Genomic DNA, 22,011 nt, shown 5'->3' on the forward strand with positions numbered 1-22,011 from the left:
AAAAAGAAATTGCCACTAAGTACTCCATTTGTAAATCAATTGTATGTCGAATAATCAAACGATTTTTTTTTTGTTATTCACCTCCTTAAGGCCATGAAGGCCACTACAGATGAGGAGGCTACTCAATAGTGGTTATAACCCTCTCTCAACTCTATAACTCCGAAACACGAACCTCGACGAACAAGGCCGCTGCGCGAAGAAACAAGTTGAGCGCGGTACTACCAGGGACGTATTAAAATAAATAGTTAATCAGTGCCCTGATTAACTATTTATTTTAATATTTTTTTGAGTAGTTATATAAAAGTTGCTAATGTTTTAGAAGACCACATTTTTAGATTAAAATACCAATATAAGCGAACAAAAACATTTATTTTTAAGTAGTCTTTTTATGTATTTTCATTTTAAGAGTTTTTTTTTTTTTATAGAAAAGTTGCTGTATTCAGTAAGTTGAATTTTTTTTTTTTTATTTGGTCGCTAATGTTTTGCAGGAAAGTGTAAATATTTCAAAACTATTTCTACTATTGATGCACTATGTAACCGACAAGCAAAACTCAACTTTGCATATTTCGAGCAATGGTTACATTTAACTGATGAGCAAAACTTAACGTTGCATTTATCGGCTCACTATATGTTCATTAAAACATTTTAGCTCTGTCAAGGATAGCGGAATAAAGAAATTTCTTGCACTAGATAGACTTCATTATCTATACTTTTCAAAATAAATTGTATAATACATTTTAATTACAACCATTTTAGCAATTTGTAGATTTGTTTAATGATTTATCATTAGTTATCGTTATTTATCGTATTGATTTGTTTAAAACTACTTTAACTTTGTAATTCGTGTTGCTAAGAAAATTAATAATTATATATAAATCCCGTAAAATATAAAAACAAACTAGAATTTACAACAATAATTACAATAAAAATTAAACACACAAAAAAATATAAACATAAAAGCTTGAATGTGAAATATAAAGATAAAAAGACTGTAATGCTTTTAGTTCAACAAGTAAAAAGTTTATTCAACAAGTAAAAAGTTTAATCACGATGATAACTAATATTGAACAGGCGAGAACCACTCCAGAGCTCTACGGAACCAATCTAAGAATGAAAAAAATTACATATGTTTATAATCTATAACATAAGTAAAATAAAAACAACACAACTAATCACCTACACATAACACTTAACGCATCAGTTATTTAACTTTTTTAAATAATTAGCATTGTCTTGGAATATTCCTTTTTTCTAGAAAATTAGTCTGCGAATAAACAAATTACGTTTGTATAAAAATTATAGAAACATCAACAAGTCGTTAGTAGCAAATTGTAGCAAACCACTGCTTATCAGATTCGTTAAAAGCAGATTGTAGAAAACCACTTCTTAGCAGAGGTTTGCTCCAGATCTACTTATAGATATACCTAACTATATCGATATATCTAGAACTCTTATAGATATATCTAATCCTGAGAATCAGGAAAACCACTTTAGGTTTGGTACCCAGTGGTATCTCTAATTAAATACCTGTAGTTAACAATGGTACCTAAGTGACATCTAAGAAAAAAACCGAACAAAACTCGTGTAGTGCAACTTGCATCTAAAAAGATTCTTATTACAAAATATAAAAATTCAGATTTTATTGTTGATACCAAGTGTTTAAGCGAATTGCTTAACTCACAGCAAAACGCTTTATTGTTGATGTCAAGTGTTAAAGCGAATTAGTTAACTCACAGCAAAACGCTTTTAACTGTAAATTACTCTTAATATTCAAATGACTCGGACGAGTAATTTTACCAAAAATTGTACCTAACTCTTTTTTTTATATACGTTAAAATAAGTAGACCAGATACCAATCGAAAATGTAACAAGTGTGTAATCAAGTGGTTGGTCCCATGCATTTAAAAACACTTTAATGATGGTACGAATACGAATTTTAACCTGATTTATCATCATCACACTATACTTAATCAGTCACAGATTTGGTGGAGCACAAAGATACCGATAGTACTAAGACATGAGTTAAGAATATTTATGAAATTCTTTAACAAAAACTGTACATGGATTGCTGGACTGCTGACAATGTTTACCAACTAGCAACTAGGATCGAATAATGCCGATATTGGCAATACCAGATCCTGGTTGCTATAAAAAACTTAACCAAATGCGCCGTTACGGAGTTAAATGACTTAGCGAATCAATTTCAACAAAAAAATCAACATTTTATTTTTTTTTAGTTTTGAAATTTTATGTTCCGCATATTTTCACATTTGCATAGCTTAGACATATTTCCATTTACCTTTTTTAATTAAAACAATATTATTGAAAATATAAAGCAAACTCTAACAACTGGATGTTTTTCCGAATGTTAACCTGGTACAAAAGATGACTGAGTATTTTTATCGTAAAATTATTACTAGCAAGATCCACTATCCAAGATTTAAAAGCTCCTTCTACCATCAACCATATTTAAATAGGTATTTTATATCAGAGTTTCCTTCCTTTATGTAAGTAGCGTTGGCTGGCCTTTTTTTAATCAGCGGTTTTTAAAAATAAATTTCAATAAAAAAAAAAACTTCAGAAAAACTTTATTTACTTTGTTTTGCTCTGAATGAATTTTTTGTTTTTTCTTCGGTCTTTTATTTCGTTCTCCATCTTCTTTTTCTTTTGATCACTATCTTTCAAAGAATCAGGTTCAGTATTTTTATTTAAAAAAAATCTCTTTCTTACTGATGTCTCCATTTGTAACTTATCATGAACTCACAAAAAGATCTATCTGGGGTTTACAACTTTTTAACTTTATTTCTACTTTTATTTTTTGAAACTTACAGGAAACAACCAAAAACAATGACGATTAAATGTCTTTAACAGATTTTCAACAAAAAGGAAATGTCTGCCTTTAACTTTGTACAAATGTCACAAAAGAAACAACTACCCATCTCTCCCAATGGCCCATTCTGTGCGTCTCAAAGAGGACTACACCAGTGTCAAAATGTTGCTGAAAGCATTAAAGTGAGGACTACGGATAGAATATCATTCGTGACTTCAAAATAGTATCATTCCTCATGGGTATTTAAAGAGATTTCACAAAATTTTCTTGTTTTGGGGGTTACTTCCAAAGAGTGATTCACAGTACAGTCGTAAATCTAGAAAATCTAAACTATTTTGAACCTTTTGAGTGGTTTCCGACTGTGTTTGTCTTTTCCTTATGGAATTTTTGTTTTTACCTGAGCATAATGACAAAAATGAAAAAAAACTGTTCCATTTTCCTAAAAATCAAGTTTTCTTTGTGCTGTTGACGTGTAAGCAAAGTTTGTGCTTAATGAAGTCACTTTTTCACATACTTTAGACATAAGCAATTAAAATATAGCACTTAGAAGCCAGGAACGAAAATTGTGTTACATAATTATAATTATTAAATACCAGTTGAGGTCAGAGGTATCAACATTGTCCTGACTCAATTGTTTCTTTGTCTGAATTTAAAAAGATATTAATGAGTCCAGATAAACATTGAACAAGTAGGCAGTGAGGTTTGACTTTTAGAATACCGTTCAATAATCCAATACTTGAGCAAACTTGAACAAACTGTTTTGTGTTGATTTATTGATTTGATAGTTACACAATATAGGCTCTAATTGATATAAATTTTTTTTGATAAAGAACTTTGAATGCTTGGACATGAGTAGTCATATGGCAATCTTTTGGGAAATGTTTTGGGAAATGTTTTTATGTCTTGGGCAAAATTGTTTTGCTAAGTGATAAATTTAAAAAAAAGCTTGCAAAGTTGTTCTTTGTATTATAACACTCAAGTCCTTTTCTCCTTGGAATATAGGAATTTTAAAATATTATATTTTACAACTTGAAGTAATTTTTGACTTTCTGTGACATGTTTAGCAACCCACTCTGCTCCAAACTGCTTTAACTGTACACATTTTTCACTGTTTGGTACTTTGTAATCTGCTATAACTTCAAATCCATCAATAACTTTACTGGACCAAATTTGTGCAAGAACTTCACTAGCTTTGGCAAAGGTTGCTTTCTCCTTTGTCTGTTGTTTCTCCTCTTGAATTAAGATGGCTTCCAAAATAATTCCTGCTAGGTCATGGCTTAGCGAAACTAATCTTTTCTCTACCCTGTTAAAGGCACTTCTACTAGGAGCATTGGTGGCCACAAACATCTTATCAAGGTCATGCTCTTTGAAATAAGTTTTGGCACAATGAATTTTTTTTTTTGTAGCTAAAAAAATTAAACTAATTATTTGCAATAGACACAAAACAATAAATATAATAATAATAACATTGAAAATAATAGCAAAATTAAAAAAATTATATATTATATTTGAAGATCTAATTTTAAACAACTACTATTATTTAAATTTTTAGTCTATTTATATAAATATCCTTTAAAAAAGCAAAATATGACTTATGATAGTAATATAAATCGATTTTAAATAATCGCCTACTATCTGGTTATTCTATGTTTGTACGATCAGAAATTTATGCGTGCAACTATAGCCATTCCACATGATTTTTTTGTTGTTGACATATTTATCAATGATTAACATGGATAAATATTTCATGAATAAACATTTATAAACTTAAAAATCTTAAAATAAATAAAATTACAATTTAACGAGCAGTTATATGGTTTTTCATTTTTTAGTTTTAAAAATTTGAAAAAGGTCTGGTGCAACGTCATTTTATAAAATTAATTATTGTATCAACACAGCCATAAATGATTTCAAATAAAAATGTTAAATAAACTTACTTGTGTTCACTTCCTCGCATCTTGCACTCTCCTGTTTTAGCAGAATTACTTTCATATCAAGATCAATACTCACTTGTTTAAAGGTTATAAGTTGGTCGTTTAATTTTTTATACAAACTCCACCATGCTGCATCAAGCTAATTACATAAAACTTTTATCAAACTAATTTGCTTAATTTAATATTCAAAAATAAAATAAAAACATATACTTATAGTAATTTGAAATAAATACTATTCTTATAATTTTTATTCTAGTAACTAGATTATTAAAATCTGACTATTGTTTTATTTGCCATTTTACAAAGTAATGATACTAATAATTTTCGTATTTTGTTGGGACAAAAATATTGAGCCAATTGAATATCAATCTTTATTGACAGTGTAACTAATTATTATGCAAAAATTAAGAATGGAATAATGAATGAATTTAAGAATGAAATGGAAATTAAGATGGAACTGTTGTTTTTATTGCCAAACTGTTTTATCGTTTTACAAAATTTTCTACCTACCATTTCATAAGGATTGCAATTAATAAAGTCCCTAACTACCATTATTGCCATATTTGCATTATTCATCATAAAATTTGTTTGACTTGAGTAAGTTGTTATGTTTGTAATCAATTCTTCAAGCATTTTAAGGTTACATTTTGCCACTGAAATTAGAATTTTTTAAAAATTAAATTCCTTAACTTAACGTAAGCACTTGTGAATATTAGATAAAACATATACATTAATATTGTAAAAAAAAATATAAATGAAATTGTAAAAAACATTACTTTTACAGTAAAGTTTCACATTTTGGCTAGACCAGATGTTCAAAAACTGACGTGCTATATCCTGGTTTGCATCATTAACATTATTAAAGAATGAAATAGGGGGAACAGCAATTGGGCTGATAATGTTACTACATTCACATGTCTTTCCAAGAGCACATTGTTGATAAACTGAAATTTCCAAAAACAAAATTACTTATCTATAATACTAAAAATTTGTATTATTAATACTTGGAAATTTTAAGCATAATAAATATTTTATGAGAAGGATTAAGTTAATACTATATATATATATATATATATATATATATATATATATATATATATATATATATATATATATATATATATATATATATATATATATATATATATATATATATAGCCCTCAGAATTAGTGTTAGCATTTGGCAATGCCAACTTTAAAGTGTTTGAGGATAGCAAAAAATCGCTGACCTCATTTCAAGGTTTTAAGGTAAACCCTCTATGTCAAATTTATTTTTCCAACCTAATGCAGACCTCTAACAGTTTGAGGTTGGCAATTTATTGCCAATCTCATTTTTCAACAAAATGTTTTTTGGTTTTTTCCATTTGGGGTCCAGACATATTTTTAAAAGTTGCTAATCCATCGTCACAGCATAACACAAAATCATTTTTATTATAAAACAAAAGGTAAATTCCCACAAGTTTGCATACTTCTATCAAATGTTCCCATTGAAACATTATATAATCTGCTTGATTTTTAAATCTAAACTTGATCATCGTTAAAGAGTAATGACCTTGTAATGACTTCCTTGCATGATAGATTAATGATTTATTGCTACGGTCAATAGTTAGATGCTGCTCAGCAAATCACTTTTAAGAAGTTTTTCAGCTATTGAAGGGTAGAAATCAACAATATCAAAAATAAGGAACTTATAAAGATGTTTTTGACTGATAGAATTGAACCAATTTGTGGTATCTTGTGTTTTTTTTCCACTGGTTGAAGTAGAGTATGTTATGTGGAGTATATATTATTCATTCTAAAATAGAGAGATGCGAGGGTTTCATTACATGCATCTACTTACTAAAGGATTACATAAAAGGAAGTGCTACTATATCAACTAAGGGTTTGAGTTGGAGTAGAAATCTTTTTTTTTTTTCATTATTCTTCATTTTTTTCTTCTTCTTCTCAAAAATCTGTATAGAAAAAAGGTATAACAAATAGAGTGCTCAATGTTCTTTCTGATAAGCCTACAGAAGGAGAAACATTATATATATATATATATATATATATATATATATATATATATATATATATATATATATATATATATATATATATGTATAGCTTTTGGAATTAGGATATTCAAAGGAAATGATATCATTATATCAATACAGTGTAACATGAAAGTTAAAATTACCTTGATGTCAAATTAAATCTCAATGATCATACTTTTAACTTTAATCCACACCCGGAAGATTCAAAATTTCACGCCAATTCAAAACATCCACCCAATATTTTAAAACAACCATTCTATTCAACTGAGTTAAGATTGTCTGCAAATTTGTTGAGTAAAATTATTTTCCAAAGATCTACTTCTATGTACAATGATTCACTGCTTAAGTCCAACTTTAACTATGAACTTTCATACCGTCCTAATTAAAATTTCACCTCACACCAAGAACTGTATATGCATAACCATTTAGTTCAACCCTCCTTTCAGTAAAAATGTTAGCATTAATGTAGGAAATTTTTTAACAGAAAATTTTTTAACAGAAATTTTAATTTAACAGAAATTTTAAAATTTTTTAACAGAAAAACAATAAAAATAAGTTACAGCTGTATGCTGAATATGAAATCTATTTTAAATGCACACAACCATCACATTATAAACAACTACAAAATTTTACCTAAAACCAACTGCAATTGCCTTAATATGAATACCTGCCCTTTACCAAACCAATGCTTAACAAAAAAAATTGTATACAAAGCAAATGTAACATCTAATGATCCTGTTCATGCTTCTATCAATAAATTTAGCATCGGTATAAGCGAAACACCATTTAAAAAAAGATATGCGAACCAAATGAAACCTTCAAAATTCTTAAGCACAAAAATAAAACTGAAGTAGCATAAGAAATTTGGAAACTAAAAGATGCAAATTTAAACCCAGTTGTTAAATGGAAAATAAGCAAAGGATGCAATTCTTATAACCCTACCACAAAATCCTGTAAATTATGCATAAATATGAAGTATGAAATTTTGTCCTCCAAAAATCCAAATCCTTTAAAAAATTGAAATAATATCAAAGTGCAGATGTAGAAACAAATTTCTTCTTGCATGATTTCACATGGCTGATTAACAAATTTGTTTTGTTTTTGTTTTGACGTCAGAACTCATTCTATTGCTTTGTTACTATCTTTTGTATCTTGTATTTTAAACGGTTTTTTCTTGATTTAAAGAATAGATATAAGTGATGAAAAATTTAAGTTCCATCACATTGTTGACACTTTTCATATAATCTAATTCTATATATATATATATATATATATATATATATATATATATATATATATATATATATATATGTGTGTGTGTGTGTGTGTGTATCTATAATTATAGTAAAGCAAAAATTTGATTCTATATTGATATATTATATATATATATATATTTATATATTATTATATTATATATATATTTCTATTATGGATTAATATTATTATATATATATTAAATATATATTATTATTATTTGATGAAGAGTGTAAATACATAATAATATTTTAAAGGTTTTTTATTTGGAATGAGTACATTTTGACTATTAAAAATAAATTCTTACTTGAGCAACTACGATTGCGCCTAGATGTTTGCATATCTGGAACGAAATTATTCATACACTCACATGAATAACCTCCAAAACTGTTTGAACAATAAGTGTTAGTACCTCTGCACCAACCAGGTATTAAACATTCATTTATATCTAAAACAAACCATAAATTAAAAACAACATATAAAACATATTTTAGATTTTTTTTACAAATAGTAATAAAATTAACAAATACTTTTTACCAACACAGTAAGTTCCATTGTTCATAAAATTATCATTACACTGGCACGTGGCTGCATATGAAGAGTTTAGAACACATCTACCATACAACCCACAATTAAGTAAATCGCACTTACCTAAAAAAATTAGTTACTTGTAACAATTTTACAATCTTGAGAAGATGAAAACATACATGAGAAATTCTATTTAACTACAACTACAAATGCTTTAAAACAAGATCATTAAAAAAATCAAAATACAAAAAAACTATTTAGATGACTATTTTTTTCCTTTTTTTTTGTGTGTTGTTTGTTTTTTTAATTTACATTTAAAATTTTTTTGCTTAAAAAAAACTTATAATTTTTTTTTTACATAAATAAGCAATTACAAAAAAATAAGAATAAAAACTCAAAATAAAAAAGAGTATATATATGCTTATTGTCAGTATTGTATTGTTCGATGTCACAAAATATGGTTTTGAGAAAAACTTTATTGAATATTCAAAAGAGCACAAAATGTTCAAATTCAATTTACCACAATTTTTTTTTTTATAAAATTGTAACGGTCAGTAATGCACACATGTATAAGAAAAGGGCACACCAGATAACTTAACACAAAACACGTATAAGAAAAAGACATACCAGATAACTAAACACAAAGTATTGATGCGTAAGTATACCCACAAGCCAAGCATCGTACTATTGGAATTTTAGCAAATTAAAAGATAGTAACCAATAATTCTGAGATCTGAAAAAGGCGCAGCCGAATTTAAATAAGTCTCACAAAAAGCAAGCGATTCTGGTGAATTTTGCAAGAGGTAAGATTCAACTGATGGAAGGTTACTTTGAAGACCACGGATATTTTTGAAAGATATATAGAAACAGTTAGTTATTTATTTATTTTTTTTATATGTATATATTTTGCCGTTTAAATAATGCTACAATACCAAAATGTATAAATAAATATTTACATGGCCGGGGCAAAAAGAAGACAAAAATAGTCTTATCACTAAGCCCCGTAGTTTACACCGTATTTTTACATTATAAGCAGTTGTTTTGTAAGATAAATAATTTATAATACTGTTAAAAATTAATTGAAATATATTTTTATTTAATTAACAAAAGCCGAAAAAAAAAAATGACACAATTTAATAAAAGACAATAAAAACCTCTTGGTGTAAAAAAAAAACAAAAAAAAATTAAATATATGAACTGATTTGAAATAAAGTTATGAAAAGAACTATTTTTTGAAGTAATTTTATTGATTGTTAATCAATAATTATTATTAGGATTAATAGTTTTTTACACTGTTTACGATAATAATAACAAGAGCAGAAAAAAGCAAACCAGGTGGCTTGTTTGCATAAGAGAAATAAGGAAGATGAATAAAAAAATAAAAAAGAGAAAATAATGAAAAAGAAAAAAAACAACATGTATATATGAAAAAAAAAATTTAGAAATAACTTAATATGTTGTCAATAGTAAGAAGTTTTTGTTTAAGTTTTATTTTAAATTTGTGAAAAGAAGCAGTAGTTTTGATGTCATTATTAAATTTAGAATTCCATAATTTAAGTCTTCTACTATTTGCAATAGAGGTATTATTTGGTGGCCATATAATAGGTTTTAGTTTGAATGAAGTTTTCATTTAAAAATCTATTAGAATAAACATGATTTATTTTGTTAAAAAAGGTATTAAATATTCTATTATACATATGTGTTCATACCATGGAAGATTTTTGTCTAGTGCTCTCTTTTTATAATAAAATTATCAATACAAAGATAGGGAAGTTTTAAAGTGAATGGTTTTTTAAAGTTAATGGGAATGGTTTTTAATATTTTAGGTTATTTTAGGCATTAAGTTTGACTCATTCATAGATTGAGCACAGCATCCCAAGCAATAAGTTATGGAACTATCTCAGTCCTGCTGATTAACCTAAAGTCGTAAATTAGAGCTCAGACAAGAAAACTTTTAGAATTGTTGTTTCTTGATGCACCCAAGTGTATATTGATGGAAATCTCTCCTCCCAATAACAGCAGATGCTATCAAAACTTAACAGTAAGATTTTTTTGGTGCTATCTCTATTTCTTTGACTGTAACAAATACAAAGATATACATTGATCCAAATGATTAACCTTTGAAAGTGTTCAAACATTGAAAAGATCTAATACTGCTTGTATTCAACCTGTGGTTGAATTCTGCAAATTAGCAGAAGCAACAAGCTTTTTTACAGTACCTGCTATACCATTTTAACAGTACCTGCTATACCATCACCAAATAATGTTACAAAGAAATTCTACATTTTTTAAAAATAACAAACAGAAACATTTTATAATAACAGATATTATAAAAATGCTAGCAATTTTTATGTCCAGCCAATCAGAACAATAATGAATTATTATGCTTAACAAAGATTATTTTTCGTATGGTCATTAGTAATATACCATAGATTTCACTAATGCCGAACAGTTCTTAATTCTGAACTGCTTTAGTTCACTTATTGTTACATCTTTTATTATTGTGGGATTTTTAAAAAGACAACTGAATAATAAATTGGAAGACTAGGGTAATGGGAATATGAAGAAATATTTAAAAATTTTTTATTGATACCATCAAATTTTTTAATTGCAAGTTAAAACCCTGAAAAACCAACAATATAAAACCGAATTAAAAAAAAGAAGGCAAATTAAATTGCATACTGTTAAATGTAGAATTTGATGGTGATTATTTATCTGAAAAAAAAAGTCAAAAAATAGCAATAATTTGTAAGAAATTTAAAAAACGGTACTTTTCCGCATAATTTAAACGTTTCCCAAATTCTGAACGGATTTTGGAATGCATTTTATTTTTTGCAAAAGTTGGCGTTTTTACATGCAAGTAGTTAACAGCAATTTTTAACAATTTAACAATAGTATTAACAATTAGTATTATTTTAACAATAGTATTTTAACAGCATTAACTTAAAAATGCTTTTAACTTTTTTAATGAATTTCTAAACATCTTGTTCATCTTAATGTTTTTTAATAAAAAAAATATAGAAAATTTAAAAAAATAAAGATCGCAAAAAAAAAAATTTGTATTGAGGCTATCACTAATAAAATGTCATATTCAGAAGCTTCAGGTTAAAAAGAAATGATATTTTAATTTTGTTTCTGTAAGTTAACCAGTGTTAACCAGCAGAAATAAAATTTCTGCTGGTTAACACTGGTTAACTTACAGAATGTTAAGTTAACCAGTGTAAACACTGTTTCTTGCTCCAGTTGCAATTCTATATCTCATTTTGCATTCCGCACCCTCATTAATAGCCAAGTGCCATTTTCATGTTTCATTGATAAGTAGCACTGATTAAAAATAGATGATAATATAATGGTGTGGATGAATGACTGTTTTCTTTTTACATGGAGTAACTCATAAAATGTTTTTGACAGATCACAAACATAAAGCAAAACTATTAATCACCCATATAAAGAAAAAATATAAATCACAAATATAAAGAAAAACTATAAGAGAAAAAATAAACAAAATAGCTGCTATGCCAATATATAAAACTATGAAAAAATTTATTTTTTAAATTACAATACATAATAAGTTAAAACCAATGTTATAAACCTACATTAAAATATAAAAGTAATTTAAAATTTTAAAAAACCTTTTTACACTAGTATAAATTATTTACTATTTTAAATTAAATGCTATTTTTTACCACTTGTTTGGATACCCTTGATATATAAGTTTGGAATTAACTCTACGTGTTCCTAATTACGAACGAAAAATTCACTTTTTAAAATCAAAAATTAGAAATATTTTCATCAAATATACTTGTTGCTTGATATGGTTCGATTCAGCTTTGGTTCCAGTTTATTTATTAAAAAAATTAAAAACAGGCGGAGTTATTCAACTTTAAGTGAGATTTGTTTTGGAAATCTATGATACTAACTACTATTTATTCTTATTTTTATTAAAAAAATAAAACAAATAGAATTATAAGGAATAATTTTATTTATCATTGTTTATTAAAAAATAAAACAAACAAAGTTTTAATGAATAAAATTATTTATCATTATTTATTAAAAAAATAGAACATATAAAACTATAATAAAGTATAATAATAACATAAAATAAAATAAATATTTTTGCAGTATATTTCATTAGTTATAAACCTAATGATGTTGGTATATAATCTATATATCTGTATATATGTTCTGTCTTGTTATGTTTTTGACATGTAAACATTATATAAAAAGATTCCTAATAATTATAAGATTAGATTATAAGAACTAAATATAAAATTATTTAATAAAATTAATTCTCTAGATAACTTTTAAACCATGGTTTAAATAAAGAATCATGGTTTAAATTAAAATTCAGAATCATGGTTTAAATTAAAATACAGAATCATGGTTTAAATTAAAATTCAGAATCATGGTTTAAATTAAAATTCAGAATCATGGTTTAAATTAAAATCCAGAATCATGGATTAAATTAAAATTCAGAATCATGGTTTAAATTAAAATCCAGAATAATGGATTATATATATATTATATATATATATATATATAAAATTCAGAATCATGATTTAAATTAAAATACAGAATCATGGTTTAAATTGTAGTGAATCTTAAGAATCTTACACTAAGCAAAAAGAACCAATTTCTCTTTCACTTTATAAATGGGATGAAATGAATGTAGTGATAAAATTCATTGGATGAAGTAAACACTGTTTCTTGCTCCAGTTGCAATTCTATATCTCATTTTGCATTCCGCACCCTCATTAATAGCCAAGTGCCATTTTCATGTTTCATTGATAAGTAGCACTGATTAAAAATAGATGATAATATAATGGTGTGGATGAATGACTGTTTTCTTTTTACATGGAGTAACTCATAAAATGTTTTTGACAGATCACAAACATAAAGCAAAACTATTAATCACCCATATAAAGAAAAAATATAAATCACAAATATAAAGAAAAACTATAAGAGAAAAAATAAACAAAATAGCTGCTATGCCAATATATAAAACTATGAAAAAATTTATTTTTTAAATTACAATACATAATAAGTTAAAAATACTTACTTTTGCAGCCAGTGCTACCAGGAGCATTCAAACCATCACCAAAATACTCCATACCACAGATACAGGTTTCACGACCATTGACAACTGAACAAGTAGCACGATTTGAACATAAACCTTGTGTGACACAGTTAGCTGTAAAAATATATAGTTATTATATAACTATATTTATTATATAAAATATATAATTATAATTGTTTGATTATTATATTATTTTTTTTTTTATTTAATAAAAGTAAAAAACAGCGAAAAAGTAAAACTTTATAAAAAAAAAGGACCAACAACAGCCAACATTTAAAGACATCAAAACTTACTCTGAAATAAAACTTTTAATATTTAGACCCATTCATGAATCAGGGATTAAAATCATATAGTTTTATAGTTTTCATTAAATGTTTGTATATTTCTTTTGATAAATAAAAGATTTTTATATATAATAACAAAAATCCTTCATATCTAGATAGTAACTATGCAAATTCAAACTCTTAGCTGATGTATTAAAAACATAGTATTTTGAGAAGCAAAATGCTAAAACTTATTATGACCAACCTCCACATACAAATCCAGGTCGGCATTTACAAACTGGGACTCCAGAATCCATAACACAATCAGCATAAGGACTGCACTGGGTAGAACTACACATGTTCACTAAAAAAATAATTTTTTTAATAATCCAATACATCTATAACTTAAATATAAAAACTATTTACAAAAAAAAGTTAAACAAAAAGTGTTTCCTACATATTTAAATAAGTCTTCAGATAAAAAGCTGTTTGATAAATGAAGTAATTAATGTTTTAAAAAACACACGCCATTGTTTTAAGTTTAAATTAAAACTGCACAAAATATACTGGCAAATATACAAAATAACCAAGTAGAATTCAAGTTAAAAAAAAAGAAAGTTAAAGATAATGTAAAATTTTTTTAGGCGCACCATGCTAATATTTAACAACAGAAAAAATATCAATTGTTTACAAGTATGTACATTTAATATAATTTATATAAAAAATATAATTTACATAACAAAATATATAATAAAATAAATGTATTGAAAATTGTTCTTGAAATGTCCGATTTTATACATACAGTTTTATTTAAGAAAAATAGCTGATTTTATTACCAGGATAAGGTAGTGATTGTGTAGTGCTCAACAAGTGCACAAAAATCTCACAATTTTTAAAAATATATAAATAATAAAAGAGTTATTGAAATCAATAAATGAGTTTATAAAGGTATGGGCACTAGTCTGACTTTTCAATATGGGTAGTACTATAATTTTTATTTTATTTTATAAAACGTATAAATCATTCTGAAAAAATAATTCTTTTAAATAAATTGTCTTTGCAAACCTAAATAAATATTTAATAGGCACAACAAAATCACTGATAAAATAATTGCCTAATCTAGTGTACCTACTCTAGAGTATTTGTTTTTGAAAAGTATGAATGCAAGTGAAATAAGTGAGATAATAAATTAATAAAAAAAGTAATATGATAAGTGAGATAATAAATTATAAATAAGTGAGATAATTGACAGAATATCAGATAAAAACCACACAAAAGCTACTAACTTGAACATGAACTATTTCCAGCACTAGCAAGACCTGATCCAGAACCATATTGAGGTAAGCACTGGCATGATGCCACCCCCATTGATACAACACATGTTGCTTTTACAGGATCACATGGAGATAGACAGTTTGCTAAAAAAAGTAGTTAATATTGTGCAAGATATTTATATATTTTTTAAATTATAATAAATTATTTTAAATTGGTGCAATATTATTTTTAATAGTATTTTCATATTTTCATTAATATTGCTGAACAGTTTTTTAAAACCTTTGTTAATCATTTTTTATTTATTTAAATTACTAATTATATATACCAGCTCATTTATTTTGCTTAATAATTTCAATTTTGATGTTACTATGTAATACTTTTCAGTTAGGCAAATGTTGCATAATTTTCCTCCGGGTTTAAGCGGTTGCACTTTATTAATAATTTTTTATGTTATAATAGGATTTGTATATCCTTTTTTTTTAATTTCCCACATAAACTTGAAAAGCTCTCTTGAAAAGCTCTGTTGAATTCACTTTGCTTTTGTATTGGAATGATTTTTTGTGTTTGTACTAACGGTCTTTAAAAGTATTCTCTGTTAGTCCAATATAATTGAATCTGCTATCTTGTGGAGAAGTTTTTACGTTACAGCAGTATATTATATTTTTTTGGAGGCATTTTCCTTCCAAAGAGCATTGTGAAGTTTCTTGGCAGTTGCATTGTTGATTGATTGAAGTGTTAGTACCAGATAAAATTTTTTTATTGTGAGCAGTGATAATATTTTTGATGTTAGGAAAACTGCTGTAGCTTACCTTTAAGTTGTTTTTGTTGAAGATTTTATAAAGTTTATATACACACTAAACCTAAATATATATATATATATATATATATATATATATATATATATATATATATATATATATATATATATATATAAATTATGCCCCCTCCTATTTTTTTTTAGTTTTGACCAGATTGAGTGTATTTTATAAAAATGTTTAACTAATTCTTTAAATGACTTATAACAATGTTAAAATAGTCACTAAAGCTAAAAATATGATATTTGCAATATAAAAATATTATTCTTTGAAATACTCAATTGACATAATGTTTAAATATACAGGTTATAATTTTTGAAATTTTTGCTGCGTAAATTATTTTGTATAACTTTATAAATAACTTTTTGTTTCTGCTATTCGCATAACACATACCACCACTGCATTTAAGCTTGCCTGTACTCGCCAGAAGAGATCTATTTTTTGATGACAATGTTTTGATTGCAGTTGCAATACTCTGGTTAATCCAGTAAATTTTGCAACAAATTTCCCCGCTGATTGGGAGTCTATTAGTTCTAGAAAATATCTGGAGAGTCCTTAGCAGATAAAGAATTCTTCTTATCAGCTTTTAAGACCAGATAATTTTATGGTGGTGTACTGAGACCAAATAAGGAGGATTGCCATAGTGTACAATGTTGCCATAGAAAAAAAAAACATTTTTAAAAATATTTTACTAATATTTTTTATACAACGTTGTGCACTATGGCAATCCTCTTTATTTGGTTTTTAAATGTAATTTTATGTAATTTTAGGAGTGAATAAAAATGATTTGTATATATACATATATAAATATATGTATGTATATATATATATATATATATATATATATATATATATATATATATATATATATATATATATATATGTATATATATATATATATATATATATATGTATATATATATATGTATATATATATATATGTATGTATGTATGTATGTATGTATGTATTTATATATATACGTATATATATATATATATATATATATATATATATATATATATATATATATATATATATATATATATATATATATATATACAGGTCTCGAGACGCTTCGAAACTCAAATTTCACTTCTTGGTCTTGAATCCTAAAGTCTTGGTTTTAGTCTTCGTCTTGAAAGCCTAAAGTATTGGTCTTGGATCTATACTATCTTTTACTTTCTGGATTCTTACGAAAAATATCAACTTTTAAAGTCTTGGTCTTGATCTTGGGTTGGTTTTTTGATATCTTATTATTGGTCTTGGTCTTGAAGCATTTAGTCTTGGTCTTGGTTTTGAGCCCAAATGTCTTGGTCTTAGTCTTGGACTTAACTGTCTTGACTATACTCTGTATATATATATATATATATATATATATATATATATATATATATATATATATATATATATATATATATATATATATATATATATATATATCAAAATCTCTCAATACACTTATCAAAATCTCTCAATACTTGCAGTATTGAGAGATTTTGATAAGTGGTCGAAGGCTGTTACTTCAACAAAAGTGAATATTTCTTCTGAGGAAGCTGCTGTAATCGCATGCAAAGAGGTTCATTCTGCTTCTAGAGATGGTTGTTTGACAGCTACCCTAGCCACTGGTCTTGAAACGGTTGGCGGTTTTTGGACAAGCCCTTTAATTCACATGATGGTGATGCATCTCGAATTTTTTGTGCACAAAAATAAGTTTATCGGAGCATGAAGCATCTGAAGAAGGAATAGAAAGTTTGTTATCGGATTCCGGTCTAATTTTGTAATATTTTTGACAATCAATTTGTTTTGCAGACTTGTTGTGCAGTACTAACTCCAAGTCTGAACCATTTCATTAACTTTGGCTGATAACAATTTATGCATTATACTCAGGAGTATAATGCATAAACTATACTATAGGATTATTTGAGAAAATCATCTATACTTTTGAAGACATGAGGTCTTTTTAGGATGTTTTCCAAATATTAGGACATTTTAGGATTTTTTAGGAGGCGTGGCTAACCTGTGAATATACGATACGATTCTTAACACCACACAACAGGACTGTAAATAAGCGTCAAAACACATTTATACTCATTTATAAACACATTTATAACTCATTACAACATATACAACATTTAAAGCATGTTATGGTGTGATAAAATATTTTTTAAATAACTCTATAACTTTTTTAAAAAGAGAGTTATAGAGTTTAGTATGTGTATTCATAACTTTTTGCCTTTTTTTTTTCCTCTTTCTAGCGGAATTGACCACAATTTTTTTATTTTAAAAATAACTCATCAAAGCTCACAAAAATTAATAAAGATACGTATCAAATTTTATTCTTTTAAGTCTCCATTCAAAATTTATTAAATTGCAATTTTAAAATTTATTTCTTCTTTACTTTACAAGTATTTTTATTTATCACTAAATTTTATTAAAAATTTGAAACTTTTATTTGAAACAAACTTAAAAATGCTTTTTTGAACAAAAATTAAACTTAATACTTTGTCTTTTGAAAATTTTATTAGAAATAAATTTAAAAAATGTTAAGCTTACGCAAACATGTGTATCCATCACCAGCATATCCATTTAAACAAACACATTGCTGGCCATTTGTTGTATTCTGACATTGACCATTAATGCTACATATACCACATCCAACTAAAAACATATAATATTTGGAAGTGTTTAACTGAAAACATAAAATCATAAAAGTCAATAAAATTACAAATAACATCTGATTAATACAAAAGTGATTTAGTAAAACAAAAATGGTTATTTCATATATATAATAGTGTCAGTTGGTTAGTTGGTTAATATAACATTGTCAGGTTAGTAGAACAATGTCAGTGGTTAGCGGAAGTTAAACTTGTTAAAAAACCTAATATAAAATTTTATAATTAAAAAAAAAAGCTCTATAATTATAAATTAGGAAAAATCAGTTAATGTACTTGAATAAACAGCCAAGTCATCAATGGCAACATCTGATAGCCAACTTAGAGCATTCACAATAAAGTCAATTCTCTAAAAAAAATAGGATTAAATGATTAAACATCTAATCAATCATCAAAATTATCATTATCATCATAAGTTATAACAGGGTCTCAGGGAAGTTTAGGCTTAAACTTGCATTCCCGTGAGATTTACTGGCTGCTCAACCTTTTTTAAACATACTGATTGTAAAAACCTTTAGATAACAATTTATTTGCACAAATAAACAACAATTAATAATTTAAAAGTAAAAATTATACAGAAAGATATTTTAATATTAACATCAAAGAAAATTAAAACAGTTACCCTGACTATTGATGCAAATGTATATGTGTTATTTATAATTTTCCAAGAGGAGGTAGAATCTGTTTGTATTTGATTAGTAAGTATCTGGTCATTTCTTAGAAGTACACCGCTATTGTCATATATGAGAACATCTAATACAGAAAATTGTAATATAAGTAGTAAGATTTAAAAAAGTTTTAATATTAGATTAACAAACAACAGTTTATATTTAAAAGAAATGCTATGAAAGATTTGAAATGTTGTGAAGGATTTGAAATGTTGGGAAAATATAAAATGATTTGCTTGTTGCGTATTGTTAAAGCAACTTTGTAATTTATAAAACAAATATTTTTATTTGTAAAACAGAAGATTTTAAACAATATTTATATTAATATTATTATTAATAATAATATTAATATTTATATTAATTTTATCTCGTCTATAAATATGAAGTTTACATTTATTGTAATAAACATTTTAATTTTAATTTTAACTTTAATTTTTTATTTTAATTTAATATTTATTTTAATTATTTATTTTATAATATTTATTTTAATTTTAATTTTAACTTGATTAAAAATTAAATAACATGGCATTTTTGTCTGGATAACTGCATAAACTTTCTTTGTTCAAAACTAATCTTCTGTAATCCTAATGTATTTCAGTCTTCCAACAGGTATTAACTGGTCATGTTTAACCATTTATTAAACATATGTTCTAAGATTTTAAAATCTTAAATATTATTATGCAGTTGTTGAATAATAGAAAACACCTAAATCTTCAATAATTTAAATACTGATGAACAATATCAATTGCAGAATAGAAAACCCAAACTCAAAAACAAACTCATGTATATTGCCTACTTTCTTACTCAAGATTATGTTAAGATAGACTTTATTACAATTATACAGTTGTTTGCCATTCATATTTAGTATAACAGTAATTAAGACAGAATTATGCCATTCAAATAAAAATGAAACACATAGAAAAAGGATTATAAATAATTTATAAGGAAGTGCATCACAAAGTTGTGACAGACATAATAAACATTGAAAATCAATTTTACTCTTCAATGTCTACTGCAATCATTTCTATATAAGTCAATGATTATCAAGTCAATAAATTTTAATTAATATAACAAACTACAATATGTAAAAAAAAAATGTTAAAAAAATTTCAATTTGATCTAACAATTAAAATGTTTATTAAAAAAAAAAGTTTAAAGAATTTCAATTATAAAACTCATTTAAAAATAGTTAAAATTTTAAATAGATATTTATAAATACATTAGGTAAAAAAATAAAAACAATAATTTTACTTAGAACAAACTTTATATCAATTAAAATAATTTTTAATAATAACTTGTTGACCATTATTTTCCACACTGCAGGAAATCTTAATGGTAATCCAGATTGGAAAATTTAATAAACTTAAATAATAACTGCATTTTTACAAATAGAGTTGATATAAAAAAAACATGAAATATATGGTTTCCAATATAAAATTAATTTAAAAGAAATTAGATTAAACCAAGTTTATTAAATGTTAAGACTTCATTTTTCTAACACGTTTGTTGATATAAAAGAATATATATTAAAAAAATCCACTTTATTTTTTTTTAAATAATCAAGCATGGCAATGCACTTTAAAATATTTATTAAACTAAAGTATTAAAACTATTCTAAAAACTATCCTTAGTAAAAGCCTTACCAATATGCAGTATTTCTGTTTGCTCATTTGTTCAAAAAAAAATAACAGAAAAAAATTAAAAAAAAATAAGATTTCTACTATGAAAACAGACTATTTTTGAATTCGAACTTTATTATAGTCTAAACAGTTTATAGTCAAAACAGTTTCCCTATTTCCCTATTCACTAATTGGTCTTAAACTAGTTAAAGATAAAAGAATCAGTTAGAAAAAAAACTTAATAGATTTATTATTAATCATATTTTACAGTAACTTACATGTAAATGTGTAACTATAAATATATATCATACAAATATAACTCAGATATATATATATATATATATATATATATATATATATATATATATATATATATATATATATATATATATACTTTTACATACACATAAAAGCACAAAAACAATTTACTCACTAAAAGATTGAATGCCTGAACCATAAGCATGAAGAGCAAATTGAAGCCGTACAGCTGTTGTTGATATATTGGCAGGAAGAGTTAAGGATAGAGGTAAATTCAAAGAATTCTGATAATTTGGGTCAGAACTTTCAAAATAAACAAAGTATGATCCAGCTATTAAAAAAAAATCAAAAATAAATAAGATAAAAAACCTACAAAAAGAAATAAATTATACTTACTTACGTTTTAAACACAAGTTATCATTTTAAATATATATATATATGTATGTATATATATATATATATATATATATATATATATATATATATATATATATATATATATATATATATATATATATATATATATATATATATATACATATATATATATATATATGTATATAGATATATGTATATATATATTCAATATATATATTAGGGTGTCCCAAAAAACAACATTATTGAAAAATGTATACAAAGATCCCCTTAATGTGTTCTATCTAATACAAAAACACTAGATTTAAAATTTTTTTTAATAAAAAATATTTTAAGGGGTCCCTCGAGACCCTCGAATATTTAATGGGTCCGTAATATTTTCAAAAAAAAAAATTTTCAAAAATATGTT

The 22,011-nt window shown here is 25.2% G+C and overlaps 1 protein-coding gene across 3 annotated transcripts in view; it reads right to left on the reverse strand.

The window, feature by feature from the left end:
* Window positions 1-677: 677 nt before the first annotated feature.
* The window catches only part of LOC100209198 (fibrillin-2), a 46,838-nt gene continuing 25,504 nt past the window's right edge, over window positions 678-22,011 (reverse strand). For 2 of the 3 annotated variants that reach the window (XM_065800883.1, XM_065800882.1), the window contains exons 4-16: window positions 21,403-21,558; window positions 19,305-19,435; window positions 18,959-19,031; window positions 18,564-18,668; window positions 15,206-15,337; window positions 14,185-14,283; window positions 13,639-13,770; window positions 8,589-8,702; window positions 8,359-8,499; window positions 5,541-5,708; window positions 5,275-5,417; window positions 4,768-4,903; window positions 678-1,104 (exon numbers count right to left, since the gene is read on the reverse strand). In XM_065800883.1, the coding sequence (XP_065656955.1) occupies window positions 1,058-1,104; window positions 4,768-4,903; window positions 5,275-5,417; window positions 5,541-5,708; window positions 8,359-8,499; window positions 8,589-8,702; window positions 13,639-13,770; window positions 14,185-14,283; window positions 15,206-15,337; window positions 18,564-18,668; window positions 18,959-19,031; window positions 19,305-19,435; window positions 21,403-21,558 (1,577 nt within the window). In that variant the 3' untranslated portion in view covers window positions 678-1,057. The remainder of the gene's footprint in view (window positions 1,105-4,767; window positions 4,904-5,274; window positions 5,418-5,540; window positions 5,709-8,358; window positions 8,500-8,588; window positions 8,703-13,638; window positions 13,771-14,184; window positions 14,284-15,205; window positions 15,338-18,563; window positions 18,669-18,958; window positions 19,032-19,304; window positions 19,436-21,402; window positions 21,559-22,011) is intronic. The other variant, XM_065800884.1, reaches the window with a different exon arrangement.

Source organism: Hydra vulgaris, chromosome 07 (genome assembly GCF_038396675.1).
Source record: "Hydra vulgaris chromosome 07, alternate assembly HydraT2T_AEP".
Lineage (NCBI taxonomy): Eukaryota > Metazoa > Cnidaria > Hydrozoa > Anthoathecata > Hydridae > Hydra > Hydra vulgaris.